The 19,083-nt window shown below is 36.4% G+C and overlaps 1 protein-coding gene across 1 annotated transcript in view; it reads right to left on the reverse strand.

Moving 5' to 3' along the window:
* Positions 1-19,083, reverse strand: part of CNTN5 (contactin 5) — a 1,550,500-nt gene that overhangs the window by 330,177 nt on the left and 1,201,240 nt on the right. The window contains exon 9 of the mRNA XM_061143613.1: positions 18,604-18,706. Within this exon, the coding sequence (XP_060999596.1) occupies positions 18,604-18,706 (103 nt within the window). The remainder of the gene's footprint in view (positions 1-18,603; positions 18,707-19,083) is intronic.

Here is a 19,083-nt window from a genome sequence, read left to right on the forward strand (position 1 = left end):
TTCCATGACCCAAGGGTTAAAACTGTGGCTCCTGCATTGGCAGGCGAATTCTTATCACTTGAACCAATTGGGAAACCAAACTGGTAGTATTTTTACACAGTTGATTATATAAATCTATAGTATAGCTTAATCTCTCAGGTGGTTAAGATGCTATACTAGTGATATATCATGATAATGAGAAGACTGTGACTTTCACCTATATTTAAAATAGTAAAATCTATTATAATCTACTGTTAAATATTTTATTATAGTCAGAAGGTGTCCAGTATGCTACTGGGGAAGACCAGAAGGCAATTACTAATAACTCCAGAAAGGATAAAGCAGCTGGGCCAAAGCAGAAGCACTCCTCAGTTGTGGATGTGTCTGGTGGTGAAAGTAAAGTCTGATACAGTAAAGAGCAATATTGCATAGGAACCTGGAATGTTAGGACCATGAATCAAGGTAAACTGGACATGGTCCAGCAGCAAATGGTAAGAGCCCAAAATGCAGTACTTGGGTTCAATCACAAAAATGACAGAATGATCCTGGTTCCTTTCCAAGGCAATTCATTCGTTATCACAGTCATCCAAGAATAAAGACAGACCTACAATACCTTCTAGAACTAACACCAAAAAAAAAAAAAAAAAAAAGATACCCCTTCATCATAGTGTATTTGATTGCAAAAGTAGGAAGTCAAGAGATATCTGGAGTAACAGGCAAGTTTTGCCTTGGTGTACAAAATGTAGCAGGGCAAAGGTTGACAGAGTTGTGTCAAGAGAACACGTGAGTCATTGCTAACACCCTTTTCCAACAACACAAGTGATGATTCTACACAAGAATATCACCAGATGGTCAATACTGAAATCAGATTGACTATAATCTTTGTAGTCGAAGATGGAGAAGACTTATGTAGTCAACAACAACAACAAAAAATACCCGGAGCTGACTGTGGCTCAGATCATGAACTCCTTATTGCAAAATCCAGACTTAAATTGAAGAAAGTATGGAAAATCACTAGGCCATTCAGGTATGACCTATATCAAATCCCTTATGATTATACAGTGGAGGTGCCAAGTAGATTCAAGAGATTAGATAAGATAGACAGAATGCTTGAGGAACTATATGTGGGAGTTTGTAACACCTAGAAGGCAATGACAAAAACATTCACAAGAGGAAGAAATGCAAGAAGGCAAAGTGGTTTTCTGAGGAGGCTTTACAAATAGCTGAGGGATGAAGAGAAGTGAAAGGCAAAGGAGAAAGGGAAAGATGTAGCCAACTGAATGAAAAATTCTGGAGAATAGCAAGGAGAGGTAAGAAGGCCTCCTTAAATAAACAATGCAAAGAAACAGAGGAAAACAATATAATGGGAAAGACTAGCGATGTCTAGAAAAATGGAGATAGCGAGGGAACATTCCACACAAGGAGGGACACGACAAAATACAAAAGTAGTAAGGACTTAACAGAAGCAGAAGGGATTAGGAAGAAGCAAAAATACAGAGAAGAACTATATAAAGAAGGTCTTAATGACCCAGATAAACATGATGGTGTGATCACTCCCCTAGAGTAGATATCCTAGAGAGTGAACTCAAGTGAGCCTTAGGAAGGGTTACTACAAACAAAGCTATTGGAGGTGATGGAATTCCAGCTGAGCTATTGCAAATCCTAAAAGATGATGCTGTTAAAGTGCTGCACTCAATATGTCAGCAAATTTGGAAAACACAGCAGAGACCACAGGACTGGAAAAGGTCAGTTTTCATTGCGATCCAAGAGAAGGACAATGTTAAAGAACAGTCTGTCTATCATACAGTTGCACTCATCTCACATGCTAGCAAGGTTATGCTCAAAATTTTTCAAGCTAGGCTTCAGCAGTACATGAACTTAGAACTTCCAGATGTACAAGCTGGATTTAGACAAGGCAGAGGAACCAGAGATCCAATAACCAACATTCATTGGATCATAGAGAAAGCAAGGGAATTCCAGAAAAAAAATTTACTTCTGTTTCATTGACTACGTTAAAGACTTTAATGGCGAGGATCACAACAAACTGTGGAAAATTCTTAGATATCAGAATACCAGACCGCCTTAGATATCTCCTGAGAAACTTGCATGTGGGTCAAGAAGCAACCATTAGAATCAGACATGGAACTACTGACTTGTTCAAAATTGGAAAAGGAGAACAAGGCTGTATATCGTCACCCTGTTTATTTAACTTCTGTGCAGAGCACAGCATGCAAAATGCTGGGCTGGATGAACTGCAAGCTAGAATCTAAAGATCGGCAGGAGAAACATTAACAACCTGAGATATGCAGATAGTACCACTCTAGTGGTAGAAAACAAAGAGGAACTAAGAGTTTCTTGATGTGGGTGAAGGAAGAAAGTGAAAAAATCTAGCTTGAAACTCAACATTCATAAAACTAAGATCATGGTATCTGGTCCCATCTCTTCATGGCAAATAGATGGGGGAAATGTGGAAGTGACAGATTTTATTTTCTTGAGCTTCAACATGCTGCAGATAGTGATTGCTTCATGAAATTAAAAGACGTTTTCTCTTTGGAAGATAAGCTATGACAAACTTAGACAACATAATATTAATAAGAAGCAGAGACATCCCGTTGTCAGCAAAGTTGCATATAATCAAAGCTGTAGTTTTTCCAGAAGTCCTGTACAGATGTGAGAGTTGGACCATAAAGAAGGCTGAGTGTCAAAGAATAGATGCTTCCAAATTGTGGTGCTTGAGATGCCTCTTGAGAGCTCCTTGGACTGTGAAGAGATCAAACCAGTCAATCCTAATGAAAATCGATCTTGAATATTCATTGGTAGGACTGATGTTGAAGCTCCAATACTTTGGGCATCTGATGTGATGGATCAACTCATTATAAAAGGCCTTGATGCTGAGAAAGATTGAAGGTAAAAGAGAAGGGGGTGGCAGAGGATGAGATGATTAGACTGCATCACCAGCTAAATGGGCATGAATTTGAGCAAACTCTGGGAGTTCGTGAAGGATGAAGAGCTTGGCCTGCTGCAGTCCATGGGGTTCAAAGAGTCAGACTTAACCTAATGACTGAACAACAACAACATAGTCTGTATCAGCTGTGGAAGAACAGATGTTCAAAGGTGTTTTTCAATGCCATTTTTCTTCAGTTATATTTCTGTCTGCATTGCACTTAAATTTTTGTTTATAATTGAATTACCTATAGATTTTAAAGTCACTGATGATCTTCATAAACAGAGAAAGTTCTATCCTATATTGCAATTAAAACTATAATATGATTCAAGTTATTTTGCTTAATCATTTTTTCTATATCCAGAACATATGGATTTTATAGCAATAGTTATTAAGCCAGTAAAATCAATGGTGGAGCAAAATTATTCATATACATATTGTTGTTCATTCACTCAGTCATGCCTAACTCTGCAACCCCATGGACTGTGGCATATACATATGTGTGTGTGTATGTGTCTGTCTGTGTATATTTTTCCTAAGTATTTGACCACCAATATTTACCCTTTGAAAAATTTGTGCCCTCTTGGCATTCTCTAAGATCAATATATCAAATTTATTGCTAAAATAATCATAAAATATTTTAAATATTAATAGCAGCCTGAGTAAAACATTACCCTTGACTTAGCATGTAAAATCAGCTTAAAAAGTAGTCTTTAAATTAATGGGGGAATAAAAGAAGGGTTTTGACCTGAAAGAATGTTTGGGAAAGATAAAACTGACAGAAAAAAATTCCCAGTGTTTCTTATGTATATAAATTTGTTTTATAGGTTCAGAATTTTTTACATTACTAAGGCACATGTCAATGTATATTATAAGCAGAAATCTAGAGACTGGATTTTTTCTGGTCTATTCTTATTTGAAACCATAAAAAGCTGGATGTTAGCAGAGAGTGTGAGGTTTATAGGCTATTGGCATTCCTGGTTGAGGAAACACTTGAGTAATAGACTACGTCTTTAATAAGTATTTCAGAAAGCAGAACATTAAAGTATTGGCAAATGTTTCCTAAAACAAATAATGTTTTGCAAATATTCCAGAGAACTAGAGTGAAAGAGGGAATTAATACACAATTTATAAGTCTTTACTATTGAGACTCTCAGTGAAATCTAATAGCAATTTTATGAGGTAGGCATTGTCAGGAAGCCCGGGTTTCATCCCAGGGTCTGGGTCGGGAAATCCCCTGGAAGAGGAGCTGGCTACCCACTTCAGTATTCTTGTCTGGATAATTCCATGGACAGAGGAGCTTGGCAGGCTACCCTCAGTGGGGCTGCAAAGAGTTGGACATGGCTGAGTGACTAACACACAAATTGTCATTCTTACTCTACAGATTTTATATGAGATTTGATCTATGCAATACCTCGTCTGATGTCATATAGGTAAATGACTGGTTCAGTTGATAAATATCTCAAACTATCAAGACTTTGCTCTTGTTAGGTAATTTGGCATTAAAATACAAATTATTAAACTGTAGAAGTTATAGATTTCCATGAATGCAATATGGCAGATTTCTTTTTGAGGATTATAGGATTTAATTAGAAAATTACTTTTCCTTCTTACTTCTCCTATTCCAAATTGTTTCTGAGGAAGAATTCAGTCAAATAACCATTCTAGTACCTTTTTGTTTCCAAAGTTTACAGAATTTTTTTTTTTTCCTAATAAAGGCAGGTAAAATATGCTATATCCCACACGTTTCATTTCTGCCTCCTTGGTTAGACAAAGATGATTAGGGCACCTTTACTTTTGAACTTTCATTTACTTCTTACAAAAAAAAAAAAAAAAAAAAAAACTAAAAAAGACTAAATAGAAAACAGGTGAACATTAGACAAAATATATATACAAATAGATCTCAAAATTTTGGACATCAGGCTGTGAAGGACATTGATCCCTGAAATAAGTTACATAATCCATGGAGCCATACAAGAGCCTCAGCTTAATCCCTGGGCAAACTTTCCAGGGTAGCAGAGACTCAGTCAGAGCCTGTCTGTCTTCCTGATTTGAGGAGACAAATCTGGGAGTCTAGGGGAGCTAAGGTGGCTGGGTTCACAATACTCAAAAGGGGAGAGCAGCATAGAGAATGTTGAGATCTATGGAAGGTTCTCTTTGATTATTCACTTTAGAATGAGTCAACATATCCATTTGAGAAAAAATATTTAAAGATTGAAAAGGACCTTCTGAATGGATTGGAAGAAACGATACTCAGAATTCACCCAGGTTGGAAATAGTTCCTACCCTAATAGTCTGGGTGGAGAATCTCATAATTCAGGAGTCATTGATTGGAGTACTAAGAAGAGTCTTGCCTCAGGAGGGGGGAAAATTCACCCTCAATTGAATGGCTCTCAGGTCTTGTCTAAAAAAGCATGAAATAAAGACTTGAAAAGATCAGGTTGTTTCCAGCTAACTTAACCATATCTCAGAACAAAGGTCAAGAATACAAAAATACCCAGTATCAAACAACATAAAATTCAAACATTTAATGTCAAATTAAAAACTGTATGTGTGCAAGGAATTAGGAAAACATAACTGATAATGAAGAGGAAAACATTAATCAACTTAAACTAACACAAAGAAAGATATATGGTAGAATTAGATAAGAATATTAAAACAGTTATTGTAACCATGTCACAGATGTTCAAAAACCTAGAGGAAACATTCAATGTGTTATTTAGGAAAAAATAAAGGCTTATATTCATACAAAGACATAAATATTCATAGAAGTTTAATTTGTAATAGCTGAAACTTGGACGTAACCCAAATGTCCAACAGGTGAATACATGAACACATTGTAATATAGCCAATAAATGGAATACTACTTAGCATTATAAAGGAAAAAATTATTGGTACAACTTATATGAATCCCAACAACTTATATGAATCTCAAGATAATACAACCATACCTCAGAGACATTATGGGTTCAATTCCAGATCACCACAATAAAGCAAATATCACAATAAAGCCACTCAACACAGATTTTTCAGCTCCCCAGTGCATATAAAAGCTATGTTAACAATAAACTGCAACTTAATAGTGTACATTATTTAATAGCATTATATCTAACAAAACAATGTAGTTAACTTAATTAAAAAATACCTGATTGCTATTATCTAAACCTTTAGTGAGTTGTAATCTTTTTGTAATAGTAACATCAAAGATTACAGATCTCCATGACAAACATAATAATAAGAATGATAATAATAAATAATAAAACATTGAAATATCATGAGAATAACCAAAATGTGATACAGAGACACAAAGTGAGTAAATGTTGGAAAAATGGCACCAATAGACTTATTCAACTTGTAAATTCACTTATTCACGGTGTCTGTGAAGCATAGTAAAGTGAGGTACTGTAAAGCAAGGTGTGCCTGTATACTGAGTGAAAAAGTCAGACAAAGAAAGCTGCATAGTGCATAATTCTGGTTATATTGGACTCTAGAAAAATGCATACTAGTCTATAGCGACAGAAGAGAAATCAGATCAGTGGCTTTCTGGAGGTGGGAATGAATGGATGGAAAGAAGGGAAAGATTATACATTTACATGCAGATGTTTATGGGTACTGAAGAGGCATGTGACATTCACGGGGGTATACATGTGTTAAAATGTATCACATTGCATATCTTAGACATTTATTGCATGTCAATGCTCCCTCAGTAAAACTTTTAAGAAGCAGTTAGAAGAAATCTTTCAGCAGTACAGTTTAGTTTATCTAAATGAACACTTGAATCAATATATTGTTTTTCTACACATTTAAGTCACTGAAAATGTATTAGAATATTTATCCTTTCTAGTTTACTCCTTTAATCCAAAAATGAAAACAAAACAAGAACCTAATGGGGGTAACCATCATATATGTATCTTTTACTATCACTCTTTGTGGTTCTTCTACTTTATGTTATTTGTGACACAGACTCAGTAACAACCAGAGAGTTAAGAAATGATGAAGCAAGTGGAGGAGGGATTCTCCTGGACTAGCTTCCTTTGTATTCAACGCCCTCTTTAAAGGTGCTTGTGTTTGGACCCTCACAGATGACACGATTGGAAGTAACTGAGATTGTTAATGCTAGAATAACTATTGTTGACTTAATAAAACAAAAATATACACTTGACAACCATTTTCCTAGTAGTTTCCAGTGTTACAGGGCAGATATTTTGCTTATTAACTCAGATTTTTAAAATTAAATTGAATATAAATGGAAGAAGACTATGTTATCACTCAGGTTCTGACTTTATCACTAAGATTAGACATATACCACATTAGCCTTAATTAATCTAATTCATCACATCCAAGGCACTTGTGAACATGACACACCCTTAAGAATAATCAAGAAACAAAATACTGCCAATTAAACTATAATATACCATCAATTGTAGAATATATCTAGGCTTCATATATGTAAGCATTTTTTTCAACATATGCTTTTGAGTGTATTATACCTATGCTTTCTTTTAATGGAGTGTGGCTAAATGTAATAGTATTACATGAACGTGGAGGAGGAAGATTTCTTCCCCTTTATTTCTGTGTAGGAAACCCTGATGCATGTTCTTCTATCAGACATATTGAGGAAGCTACATTTCTCTGTAGGGATGTATAAAACAAGTGACCTGATTTCATAATGGACCTTCCTTTGAGAAAATGGCCATAAATAAGACATTCTAAAAGTTGTAACCAGATTGATTCGATCCCCGAAAGAAAAGTAGGGGCTAGAGGTGACCAAAAGCACTTATCACTTGCTTTTCTACTATGAAACAGCAGCTGACATATGTCCCCACTGAGTATCACTTTTTGTGTCTACTGGCTATCAGTTAAATTTATCCTCCAAACTGAAACATATTATTACAAAGATTTGACATGAAAACTATTCTGTACCACATAGCTACTAACAACAACAGTGACAGGAACAGAAGGTAGGTGTTGCTATATTGCATTACAAAAAAGAAAATAATAATAAAGAAAACATGATGACAGAGGTTTAGCTTTCTTAACATTTTCTATCTTGAGATACTCTTTCTACTGATTTAATTATTTATTCACATACACGTACATCCATACCTACATTCACATGTTTCATTTGTACAGGAAACAAACTGCTTAATTGCATCATATCCTACCATGTGCATGTGACTCTATCACTGAAGATCAAGCACACAGCCAGGGACCACAAATGCAAATAGTACCAAATCAAAAGAGAGAAACTTTCTATTGTCATCTGAAGTGGAAAATGCTTACATATAATGGAGAAACAAAAATTACCTAAGGCAAAAAGGCATGAGCTATAAGATAATTCAGAACCAGTTTAATTATACATTGTGCATGCAGATACATTTCATTTAATTGCATATTTTGCAGCACTATTATATTTGCAACATAGAAGTGAAGGATATGAAGTTGTAATGCTTTAACTTCAAGGTACTTTTTTCCAATAAATATTATTGCAAAGCTAAGTAAAAACTTAGTTATGTTACCTGTATGATAAAGGCATAGGAGATGCTTTTGAAAACTACAATTTAAGTAACAGCCTTTTCCATGTGATTCACCCTCCCTACCTCATCTGAAGAGCCTCTGTTTCCAAGTTTCAAAATTCACTAAAATTCCAAAGACAGAGATGGAATTGTCTCTGGTTGCTCAATTGGTAAGAGCTCAAATTTAAGAGGGAACAAATAGGGGCTTCCCTGGTGGCTGAACTGTGAAGAATCTGCCTGTCAGTGCAGGAGACTTGGGTTCTATTCCTGGCCCAGAAAGATCCCACATGCTGTGGAGCACTATTGAGCTGGTGCTCTGGAGCCTGGGGGCTGCAACTACTGCGTCCATGGGCCACAGCTACTAAAGCCCTCGCATCCTAGAGCTCCACAAGAGAAGCCACCGCAACGAAAAGCCCGTGAAGCGCAACTAGAGACTAGCTCTGCCTTGTTGCAACTACAGAGAAGCCTGCCCAGCAAAGAAGGCCCAGGGCAGCCATAACTAGATAACGAATTTTTTTTAATGAGTGAACAAATAAACTTTGTATGTGGTCTTCAGTGTGCTATGCGTGTGTCATTGACATCACAGATATTAATACAAAGGAAAGTTTTCTCCTCCATCAAGTATCTGGCTAAAAGACCAAAGACATTCAGATATGCCGCATCCTCTGAATCTCAGGCTAAATCCTAAATTGAAAAGACTTACACTAGAATTGGTGGGGTTAGATAATCACAAAAATTTTCTGTTACCAGACCCTGTAATATGACTTCTAATTTTATGCTTAATAAGGCTGAAGTGTTTCCCAAAGGAGGCCACAAACTTAAATATGTCATGAGTAAAAGAAATACTGTGTTTTTGGAAATTGTAGTCATGAGGTTATATAAGGCTAAAAACCTTTATATTATAAAACTTAATATCCTCAATCAACTTCCAGTGGAAGAGATTATTCTATGAAACTACAGGGAGATTCACCCAAAGTAAAGTTCTTGGATGTGTCTAAAAGAATCCAAGTATAAAGCTCAGTCATTTTGATAGTATCTCCTGCTTTATGCTCTTGGTGACTTGTCCTCTATACTAATATTACTAATCACTGGGATACTTAATGCTTCCAGAAGAATAGTTGCTTTGATAAAAATGGAAATTACTCTTAGCAACTGAAAAGTGTTACAGTAAGTTGGGAAGAGCATTAGTTTTAGAATCAGAAGACCTGGTCTGCTTCTACAGCATGTTAGCTCTGAGACCTTTTGCAGCTATGCAGTTTTTCTGGTGAGGCAGTTTAAGCAGCCCTAAGCCAGCTCTGGAAGAATTAGAAATATGATGACAGTTAGCTGTGACTCCATATGTGAAAAATAAATTGCTCTGTGTCCCTAGAAATAGACGACACCTCTGAGAGCAAGAGTAAATAAGTAAATAAAGCACTCTCATAGTCGGCACTGTGGAAGGAAGAATGTTGAAAATATAAAGAATATCAAATGATGAAGCATCATATGATTAGTCTGGCCAGCTTGCCCAAGTGTCTTGGACTAATCTTTCCCTGCAGAGTCTCATTTCTCCATCTACAAACTGATAATAGGCTACACAATCTTTAAGGTTCTTTCAGCACCCATTTCCTTTAGGTACCATCTGAAATGAGGATGTGTCCTTAGCTTCAACAACACTGAAGCAACCAATAGCTCACAAGTGAAATTTTCTTGAATCCATATGTACAATTTCTCTATGATAGCTAAACATTTATTGATTGCTAGACTCAGTAACTAACTCCTATCCCCAGATCCTTTATCAATCTAACGATTAAGTAATTTGAGTTTGATTTGATAGACAAATACCACACAACTCCAATTTATTTTTTAATTTCTGCAGTCCTTAGTGACTGGCAGTTTCAAATAAACAGTATTAATAAATCATCAATCTGTAACTAAAGAGCAGGTTCTTTGACGAACGTTCACCGGTTGCAGACGGTGGGGAGTCTCAGAGGAATATCTGTCATTCTCACAGTTACAATGCGACGGAAGAGGAGCCATTTGAGACGGTTAAAGACTGGTTAAAGACTGAGGAAAAGGGAACACAAACTACCACAAAAATGACTTTGTGAATTGATAACTGGTACTTTCTTATTTGCAATAAAAGTGTAAAAAGGGAAAAAATTACTTAATGTCCTGGTTTCCTAACAGGCATTTGATGGAGTGTAACAAAAGATGATTTATAAATGCTATCTGAAAGAGAGATGGAGCAGGAACTAAAAGGGGCAGGAAATTGAATGTATTCTTCCCTCCCACCTCACCACCAGGGTTCAGATGAGTCTGGAAAGGTCATTCACATAATTATTACAGTAACTGGTTCAAGGCCTTTTGAGCACAGCTGATCCGATTGTGTGTTAATGGCTGTGAAAGCAAGATAAGGAACATGTAAAGTAAAGAAAAAAAAATCTGCCTGTAGTGCTGTTAGCTTGCAGGATTGTCATAGTAGATAAACCAATGTTGCTTTAAAGCATATGGCTTCTTTATTACAGAATAACCCCAAGTTTGCCCTTGTGTAAGGGGTCACTTAAGCATCAGTGGCCAAATTTTAGTTTTTCGTTGTTGGTGGCTATGTGACATTATCTAGTGATCTTTCTGGTGTCTGCAAAAGGTGATATGGTGAAATGAAACCTGACAAAAAACTGTAGTTAATATAATGTGGTCTGAATTTTCAGGGCCAAAACACGTGAGAGGCATCTGGAGATTTCTGTCTGACCAAACCAAGACAATAATATACCTCCTGTTACAGATGATTGACCACATTTTCATATTTGGATTACGTTCAGTAAACATATTCAACACTTGCTGCATAGAAGAATATTCTAGGGATGTAAAACCTTAGCACAGTAGGCGGATACACACAGCTAACCCAATGGGGCAGGCTAAACAGCGAGAGATGGTTGTTCATGTGTCTCCAAAGGATATATATTAAATCTCAAGTAAAACAGGTAGAATTAATGGAGAAGTGGCATTTGGCTTAAACCTTGAAGACTGAACAGGGATTGTGAGAGCAGGATATTTTAGACTGAGGGGTCCAAGTTGCAGGATCACAGAAGAGGGATGTGTGTGGGGATGAGGTCCAGGAAGGGGTTGTTCATGGCTGATTAAACGATGAGCTTGAAAAGGTAAGGTGGAACTTGTGCTGGTTGTTAAATTAGCGCCTGTAGCTTCTTCCTCACTCTGCTTTGTGATGCAAGGGCCAGGACTCTAGAAACCACATTTCTGCATTGCAAAGAGAAGGCTCTAGAAAGAGGCTGCGAGACTAGAGGAGGGAGAAGGGATGTGCTCTATATTGCTCCCTCTCTGCTTGGGATTCCTGTGAATGGCACCTCAGTGAGGCGTTCTTCCCTAAGCGGCAAAGGAACCTAGTTTGAGTTTTTCCAACACTTGTAGTTCCAGGTACATCACACTCCCACCTCAGAAAACTTAGCTCCAACCCCTGGCTGGTGGAGGCTCCTCAGGGGTCTGGGTCCCAGGACGGTGCCTCCAAACTTCTTAAATTTTAGTAACTGCAACTCTTCTGCAGCCAGAGAGATGGTAGCTACTTCTTGTACTTAATAACTCTGCCTACTTCCAAGTTCTCATTTTGCTCTACACGGCCTTGTTAACAACTTATACAGATCGGACTTACACATTGAGCACAATCACTTGAAAATAGCACCAACTTTCTTTTTTCCCCTTTCCTAGTGCATTTCTTTTTAAAAACTCTCATTTTATATTCGAGTTCAGTTGATTCATGATGTGTTAGCTTCAGGTGAATAGCAAAGCGATTCAGTAATGCATATACATGCATGCATGTTCAATCACTTCAGTCATGTCCGACTCTTTGTGACCGTGTTACAGACTGTAGTCAACCAGACTCCTCTGTCCATGGGATTCTACAGGCGAGAATACTAGAGGGGGTTGTCATGCCCTCCTTCAGGGGATCTTCCCCACGCAAGGATCAAACCAGCGTCCCTGATGTCTGCTGCATTGGCAGGCAGGTTCTTTTCTACTAACACCACCTGGGAAGCCCTAATACATATACATATAGATACATATATCTATTACAGATAGATAGATAGATACATATATCTATTCTTTTTCAGATTTTTTCCCATATAGGTTATTACAGAATATTGAGTAGAGTTTCCTATGCTATATGGTAGATACTTGCTATTTATTTTATATATAGTAGTGTGTATATGTTGGGGCTTCCCAGCGGTAGGGACTTTACTAGCAGTAAAGAACCCACCTGTCAATGCAGGTAGACAAAAGAGATTTGGGTTTGATCCTTGGGTCAGGAAGATCCCCTGGAGGAGGGCATGGCAACCCATTCCAGTATTCTTGCTTAGAGAATCCCATGAACAGAGGAGCCTGGCAGGCTGCAGTCCATAGAGTCACAAAGGTTCAGACATGGCTGAAGCAACTTAGCACGCATGCATGCATGCAGTGTGTGTATGTTCGTCCAAAACTCTTAATTTATCCCTCTTCTCCTCCTGCCTTTCCCCTCTGGTAACCATAAATTTGTTTTCTAAGTCTGTGAGTCTGTTTCTGTTTGGTAAATAAATTTATTTGCCTCACTTTTTTAGATTCCACATGTAAGTGTCATCATACGGTATTTTTCTTTCTCTGTCTGACTTACTTAGTATGATGATCTCTAGGCACACCACATTTAGAGATAACGTTGAAATGAAATATTTATTAGGGACCTAAGAGAGTCCTTACTTGCATTGTCTTTTAACCTTTTATCTCTCATCTCCTTGCAAGAGTACTGTGTCCAGTGTTTAAAAGCCAACCTGGGAAATATCAAAGGCACTGCTTCTTTCCAAACTAAAGTCACGAAGCTTAATGCTGATAAGAAAAGGCAATACCCTTCATTTCTATTTCTCGCACATGCCACCAACCACTTTAAAACATTGTATAATAATGTAGTTGCCAAAAGGCAGCCAATTAAGTCTGCCTGACTTTAACCTTCTACTCTTAATAATTCAGTCTGAGTGGGCGGATGAGTGGCAGGCAAAAGAGAAGGTTTAAAATGTTCATTTCCAACCCTGACCAGTACCATGTTTCTCCTTTCAGGAAACATTTCACCTAAATTATTAGAAGGCAAACGGGTCTTATTTTGTTATAGCAGCAGTGTGGGGAAAAGCTTCTAAGATTCTATTGTCTCACTGATAGCCTGTTTTCCATTTAGTTACTTATTTTAAACACTTCTACATTATACCTCTTCTGATTCCTCTGGTTTGATCCCATACTGTTGGAATTTCTCCCTCTCTCCACTTTGGTGAAACTGGAGAAAGCTTGTGGTGATCTCTTGATACTAATCTTCCGTATGTCTAAAACAGCCTTTTCTTTCCAAAGTGATTAATCCACCTTTCCATTTTTATACTTTGCTGTATTTCCCAAGCCTTACACACTTTTGTTTCCCAGTGGATCCTCTTTAAGCATTTCCCATTCCCCACCCCTCTGGGGAAATCATGCCTTTGCTGAACTGAACAATACTAAACATAGCATGTGACAGTCACTTCATGCATTCTCTGTGTACTCAGTGCTGCGTAATTCTATTTGCAGAGGGGCGTCCAAGGGGGTATAAACAGCACTCTCTGTTGTATTCTTTTGCAGTAGCTAATAGAAAAACCACATGATTTTTTTAAAATTCAGATTTAAGTAGAGATTTCTGTAAGAAGCAAACTTACAGCTTACAACTTTACTATTGACTTTTAAAAATTTATTAAGGGGTGTTTTTATTTTTATAAAGTATGTTTCTTTTCCATAAAGTGGGTATTTTTAATTGAAGTATAGTTGATTTACAAACGTGTCAATTTCTGCTGAACCACAAAGTGATTCAGTGATACACACACACATATATACAAGTACACATTAAAAATATCCTTTTTCATTATGGTTTAATCATAGGACATTGGATGCAGGTCCCTGTGCTATATAGTAGCATCTTGTCGCTTATCCATTCTATACCAAACAGCTTGCATCTGATACCTCCAAACTCCCACTGCGTCCTCTCTGCCCCACCCCCGCCCCCAGCCACCACGCGTCTGTCCTCACTGTCTGTGAGTCTGTTTCTCTTTCCGAAATAAGCTCGTTTGTGTCACACTTTAGATGCCACATTATAAGTGAGATCGTATGACATTTATTTGTATTGTTTAGATTTGTATTGGAGTATAGTTTAACATACTATTGGAGTATAGTATATATATAAGATTATAGTATATATATATATATATATATATATATATATATATACTATTGGAGTATAGTGTATATATATATAATATACATATATATATATATAGGAATATAGTATATGTATATATTATACTATTGGAGTATAGTATAACACAATTTTACAATGTTGTACTAGTTTCAGGTGTACAACAAAGTGAATCAGTTATACATATACATATATCCACTCTTTTTTAGATTCATTTCCCATATAGGTCACCACAGAGTATTGAGTAGAGTTCCCATTGCTATGTAGTAGGTCTTTATTAGTTATCTATTTTGTATATAGTAGTGAGTATATTGCAATCCCAATTGACTTTTTATTTAACTTCAAATTAGGCAGGTTGGTAAATTTGTGTGATACTAACATACAGTAAACTTTGGTAATCTAAAATAATTTGCCTTTCTGCTCTTTTCCTTCAAGAACACAGAAAACAATATTAGTTTATATATCTTTAAATTATCTTTATTTATTTATTTTTTAATTGAAGGATAATTGCATTACAGAATTTTGTTGTTTTCTGTCAAACCTCATCATGAATCAGCCACAGGTATACAAACATCCCCTCCCTTTTGAACCTCCCTCCCATCTCCCTCCCCATCCCACCCCTGGAGGTTGATACAGAGCCCCTGTTTGCATTTCCTGAGACATACAGCAAATTCCTATTGGCTATCTGTTTTATATATGGTAACATAAATTTCCATGCACAACTATAGCTGCTTTAATTTACATACTCTAGGTTGTAAGAACTGAATGTGTTCAGGGACAAATTATGTAGAGAGGTAAATGTACTTTTCAAAAACATAAGAACATAGTATTTTTCTTTGTGGGCAGTGGTGGAAGTGTATTTTGACATGTTTAGAAAATAAAGTCTATTATTTATTATCTGTTAATAAAAAGTAGGCTGGATTAAGTAGGCACATAGCTCTCGGAGTTCATCCATCCCTTCAAAAAGTATTTCCTGAGTGTTGTGCGTCAGGCACTGTGGTAGGCATCGGAAATACACAAGTGAAGAATGCAATCGGGATCCCTGCCCTCATGAGGCTTAAAATTGAATGATGGGTACTTGCTGGTTATTCTGTTTGTCTCCCTTACCAGTCACCCTCATCTTCCCTCAGAATCTCCGCCTTCCTTTTGTATTGCCAACTGTATTCTCTGGGGTGGCAGGCTGGCTTCTAGTTGCCTTTCAGTCATGAACTCAGCAAGGAGGAGATCAGAATGCACAAAGAAAAAGTCAGGATGTGAATTTCCTGCTCCTTTCCCCAGCTGTGTTCCTCTAATGCATCTCTGCACAGACATAGCTGCTGTAGAGTGGTCCCCGGACAACACCGCATCTTCAGGTCTCTGCCTTGAGGTGACACTGCCTTCCACCCTTGCTCATTTTGGCTTCAGGGTGAGAATAACTTCCTGCTATCACTAGTCTGCAGATACTTCAGTTTCTTTCTTAGTTCTCTTGGATCTTCAATTTATGCCTAAATTCTTTTGAGCTATCTGAGTCTTTCCAGTTGGATCTCTGACTGATAAAGTGAATTTTGTTTTTTCAAGTAGTGAAACACATATGTGAATACTTTAAAACTGTGTTAATGTTGATGAAGAAAAATACAAGATTTAGATACAGAGTAATGGATGTGAGTTATATACTTCAAGTATTGTAGATGAACTCTTAGAGAATGATGTTTAAGTTGAGGTCAGAGAATAAGTGGGGGCCTGGAGGAAACAAGGGCAAAGCCCATGAGATAGAATAGAGCTTAGTATGCTCCACACCAGAATTTGGTTATATTAGTCTATGGGGAACATTTAGTTAAACTACTCTGTGTGGACAGACTGAGGGGGCAAATCAGCTTGAGTGGCAACATGCTGATCGATATCTAGTGACAGGTACTGAAGATTTTGGACAGGCAAAGGTATACCAGGGAATCTTTTACTTATTAAAGTGGGATGCAGCTCAGGTGAGCTGTAGGAATAAAGCAGATGCTCAGGTATTAATTTGAAATTGCTGTGATCACGTTGAGATGCAATGATGATCTATTCCACATGATAATGTGCTCTACAGAAATTAACATGTGTAAAGATGCTATTTCTTTGATCTTATTTACTTTCAACAGAGTGGTAAATTAGTCTTTAGGTAGGGATAAATCTCTTCACAGCATGTTCTTTTTCTTTTTCCCATAATTGTGACACCTCACATAAAGAATAGGCAGCAGAGACCTTCTTGACAGTCTGTGTGCTTTGTTCACCTTCCTACATATTTATTTATTTTCATGGGGAAAGAGGGAGTAACAAAGAAGGAGTGGAGAAGCTGAAGAAAATATAGTATTAAAAGAACTTAATCTGGCAGTTAGATCCAGCCTAGAATGAAAGGGACTTTATGGATCAATTTACTAAGCATATTTCAAGACTTCCGAAAGCAAACATATCAAATTTATTAAATAAGCCTGCCTGGGGAAATATCCCATATTGCTTTTTCTCTATAAATCTAGTTCTCTAATTTGTTTTACAGTATGACCTCCTTTCGTTTGTGGCTTTAGTGCAAATTCTGACATTTAAAAATTATTTAACTGTAGGATATACTAAAACCTTTGACATCAAGCCAATATAATTATTTTTGTATTTACCAGAATTGAGCAGTTCACTTGGGGCATTTTCAAGCATACCTGACACCACAACTTTGGGAAATTATGAAAAACATGACTTTTAAGGTGATATTTAATTATTAATATATATGGGTTTGGAAATCTTCCTCGGATATCTGCCAAGTAACTCCTGGATGAATTTTGAGTTATTGAAATATACTTCCTCTTACAGGCATCTTTTGTTGGACTGCTCAACACTTTCGATGGACCAAACAACAATCTATTTTTTTTTTAATTGATTACGATCTGACTCTTATTTAGATTTAAACAGAATTGCACATTATTTCAAATAGTTTTAATATTACAAAACATGGTGATGACTATTGTTATGTTCTAAAACACCTTTTATTAGCAGAATTTTTCATATTTACTAAGATTTTCACACCCACAGACTAAGCCTACTACAAATATATTTATAGAGCATGTTTTATTTCCAAGTACGTTATATTTATGCTGTGGGAGTTTGCTCACCATGACTGAAGTTGAATGATTAGTAACTCTGATAGAGATGCATTTATGCAAATTATAATTATAGAGTCTAGAAAGGACTCTGAGGTCTTATCACCCTAAAAACACAAAACAGCAACAGTCTATTTAAAATAAATCATAATAGTTTAATCAAATATAATCAAAATCTCACTCATGTTATTATGCCCAATATTCTTATTGTAAACATCATTGACAAGTGATTATACATTGTGAGATTTAAAGTCTCAGAAATAAATCATTAAGTATAGTAGGCATTATAGTGTGGTATAAATCATCTTCCTGATTTGGGGAATAATTGCATGTTGTACATATTGACAGCTGGTGCTATCATGTTACCATTATTCCAGAAGAGATTAATCTGTTGGACCAGAGTGACTATTATCTTTATGATTTTTATACTCTTTTCTTATTATATCTTATCAGAATCTATATCTTTTATATAGGGAGAGGATAAGACCTCATCCCTTTTTTATTTACATCATTGTTGCATAAAATTTAAGAATGATACTGAAATTTTAAGACAAGTAAGCAAAGACATGTGAAGCTCTTCTTTTATTACATTTCCTTTATGTTAAGATAGCAAAATTATATACATTATTGCTCAGAGAAATGACCAAAGAGATAATTATAATTGGTTACTTCATCAATTCCCATTTGCCTTTCTTTAAAAAAGTGAATAGCCACCAGGGAGCTTCAATGTTTAATTCAAGGGAAATAAAACCTAGCAAAGTAAGTGATATAAAAATAGGACATGTCACATTTTAATAAACAATTGTGTCTAATTATAGAAGTTTGTGTACTTACTTGCCAAGTGCAAAGCACTCCATCTTAACAGTTGTTCCCTTAGCAGCTGTAACTGTGAAAGGGAAATGGACCTCAATTTTCGGCTCATATTCTCCCATCACACCTGGGAAATAAAGAATAGTCTTTAAACATTAAATAAATGTCACAATTTCTTTCCAGTTCTGGAGATGTTACATTGAAAACCACTGTGTTGTCCACATCTGTCTGAAGACAGCTAAATTTTTGATGCATTGAAATAAGAAGTGCACACAGACTTAAATTGTGGTGAAATTCTAATCTAGCTTTAAGGACTGGATTGCATGTATATTCAATACCCTTTAAAATAATAATTGTTGAAAGTGCCAATCAACATTGGTAGTTTAGCTACTGATTATATTTCAGAGGAAATAAGTAACCATGAACAAATTCCATGGTAAACAATGGTGCTGATTTTTTTTTTTTTTAATAGGTAAAGTCCTCAGAACTTTGTCATTGTCAGAT

Source organism: Dama dama, chromosome 1 (assembly GCF_033118175.1).
Source record: "Dama dama isolate Ldn47 chromosome 1, ASM3311817v1, whole genome shotgun sequence".
Taxonomy (NCBI): Eukaryota; Metazoa; Chordata; class Mammalia; order Artiodactyla; family Cervidae; genus Dama; species Dama dama.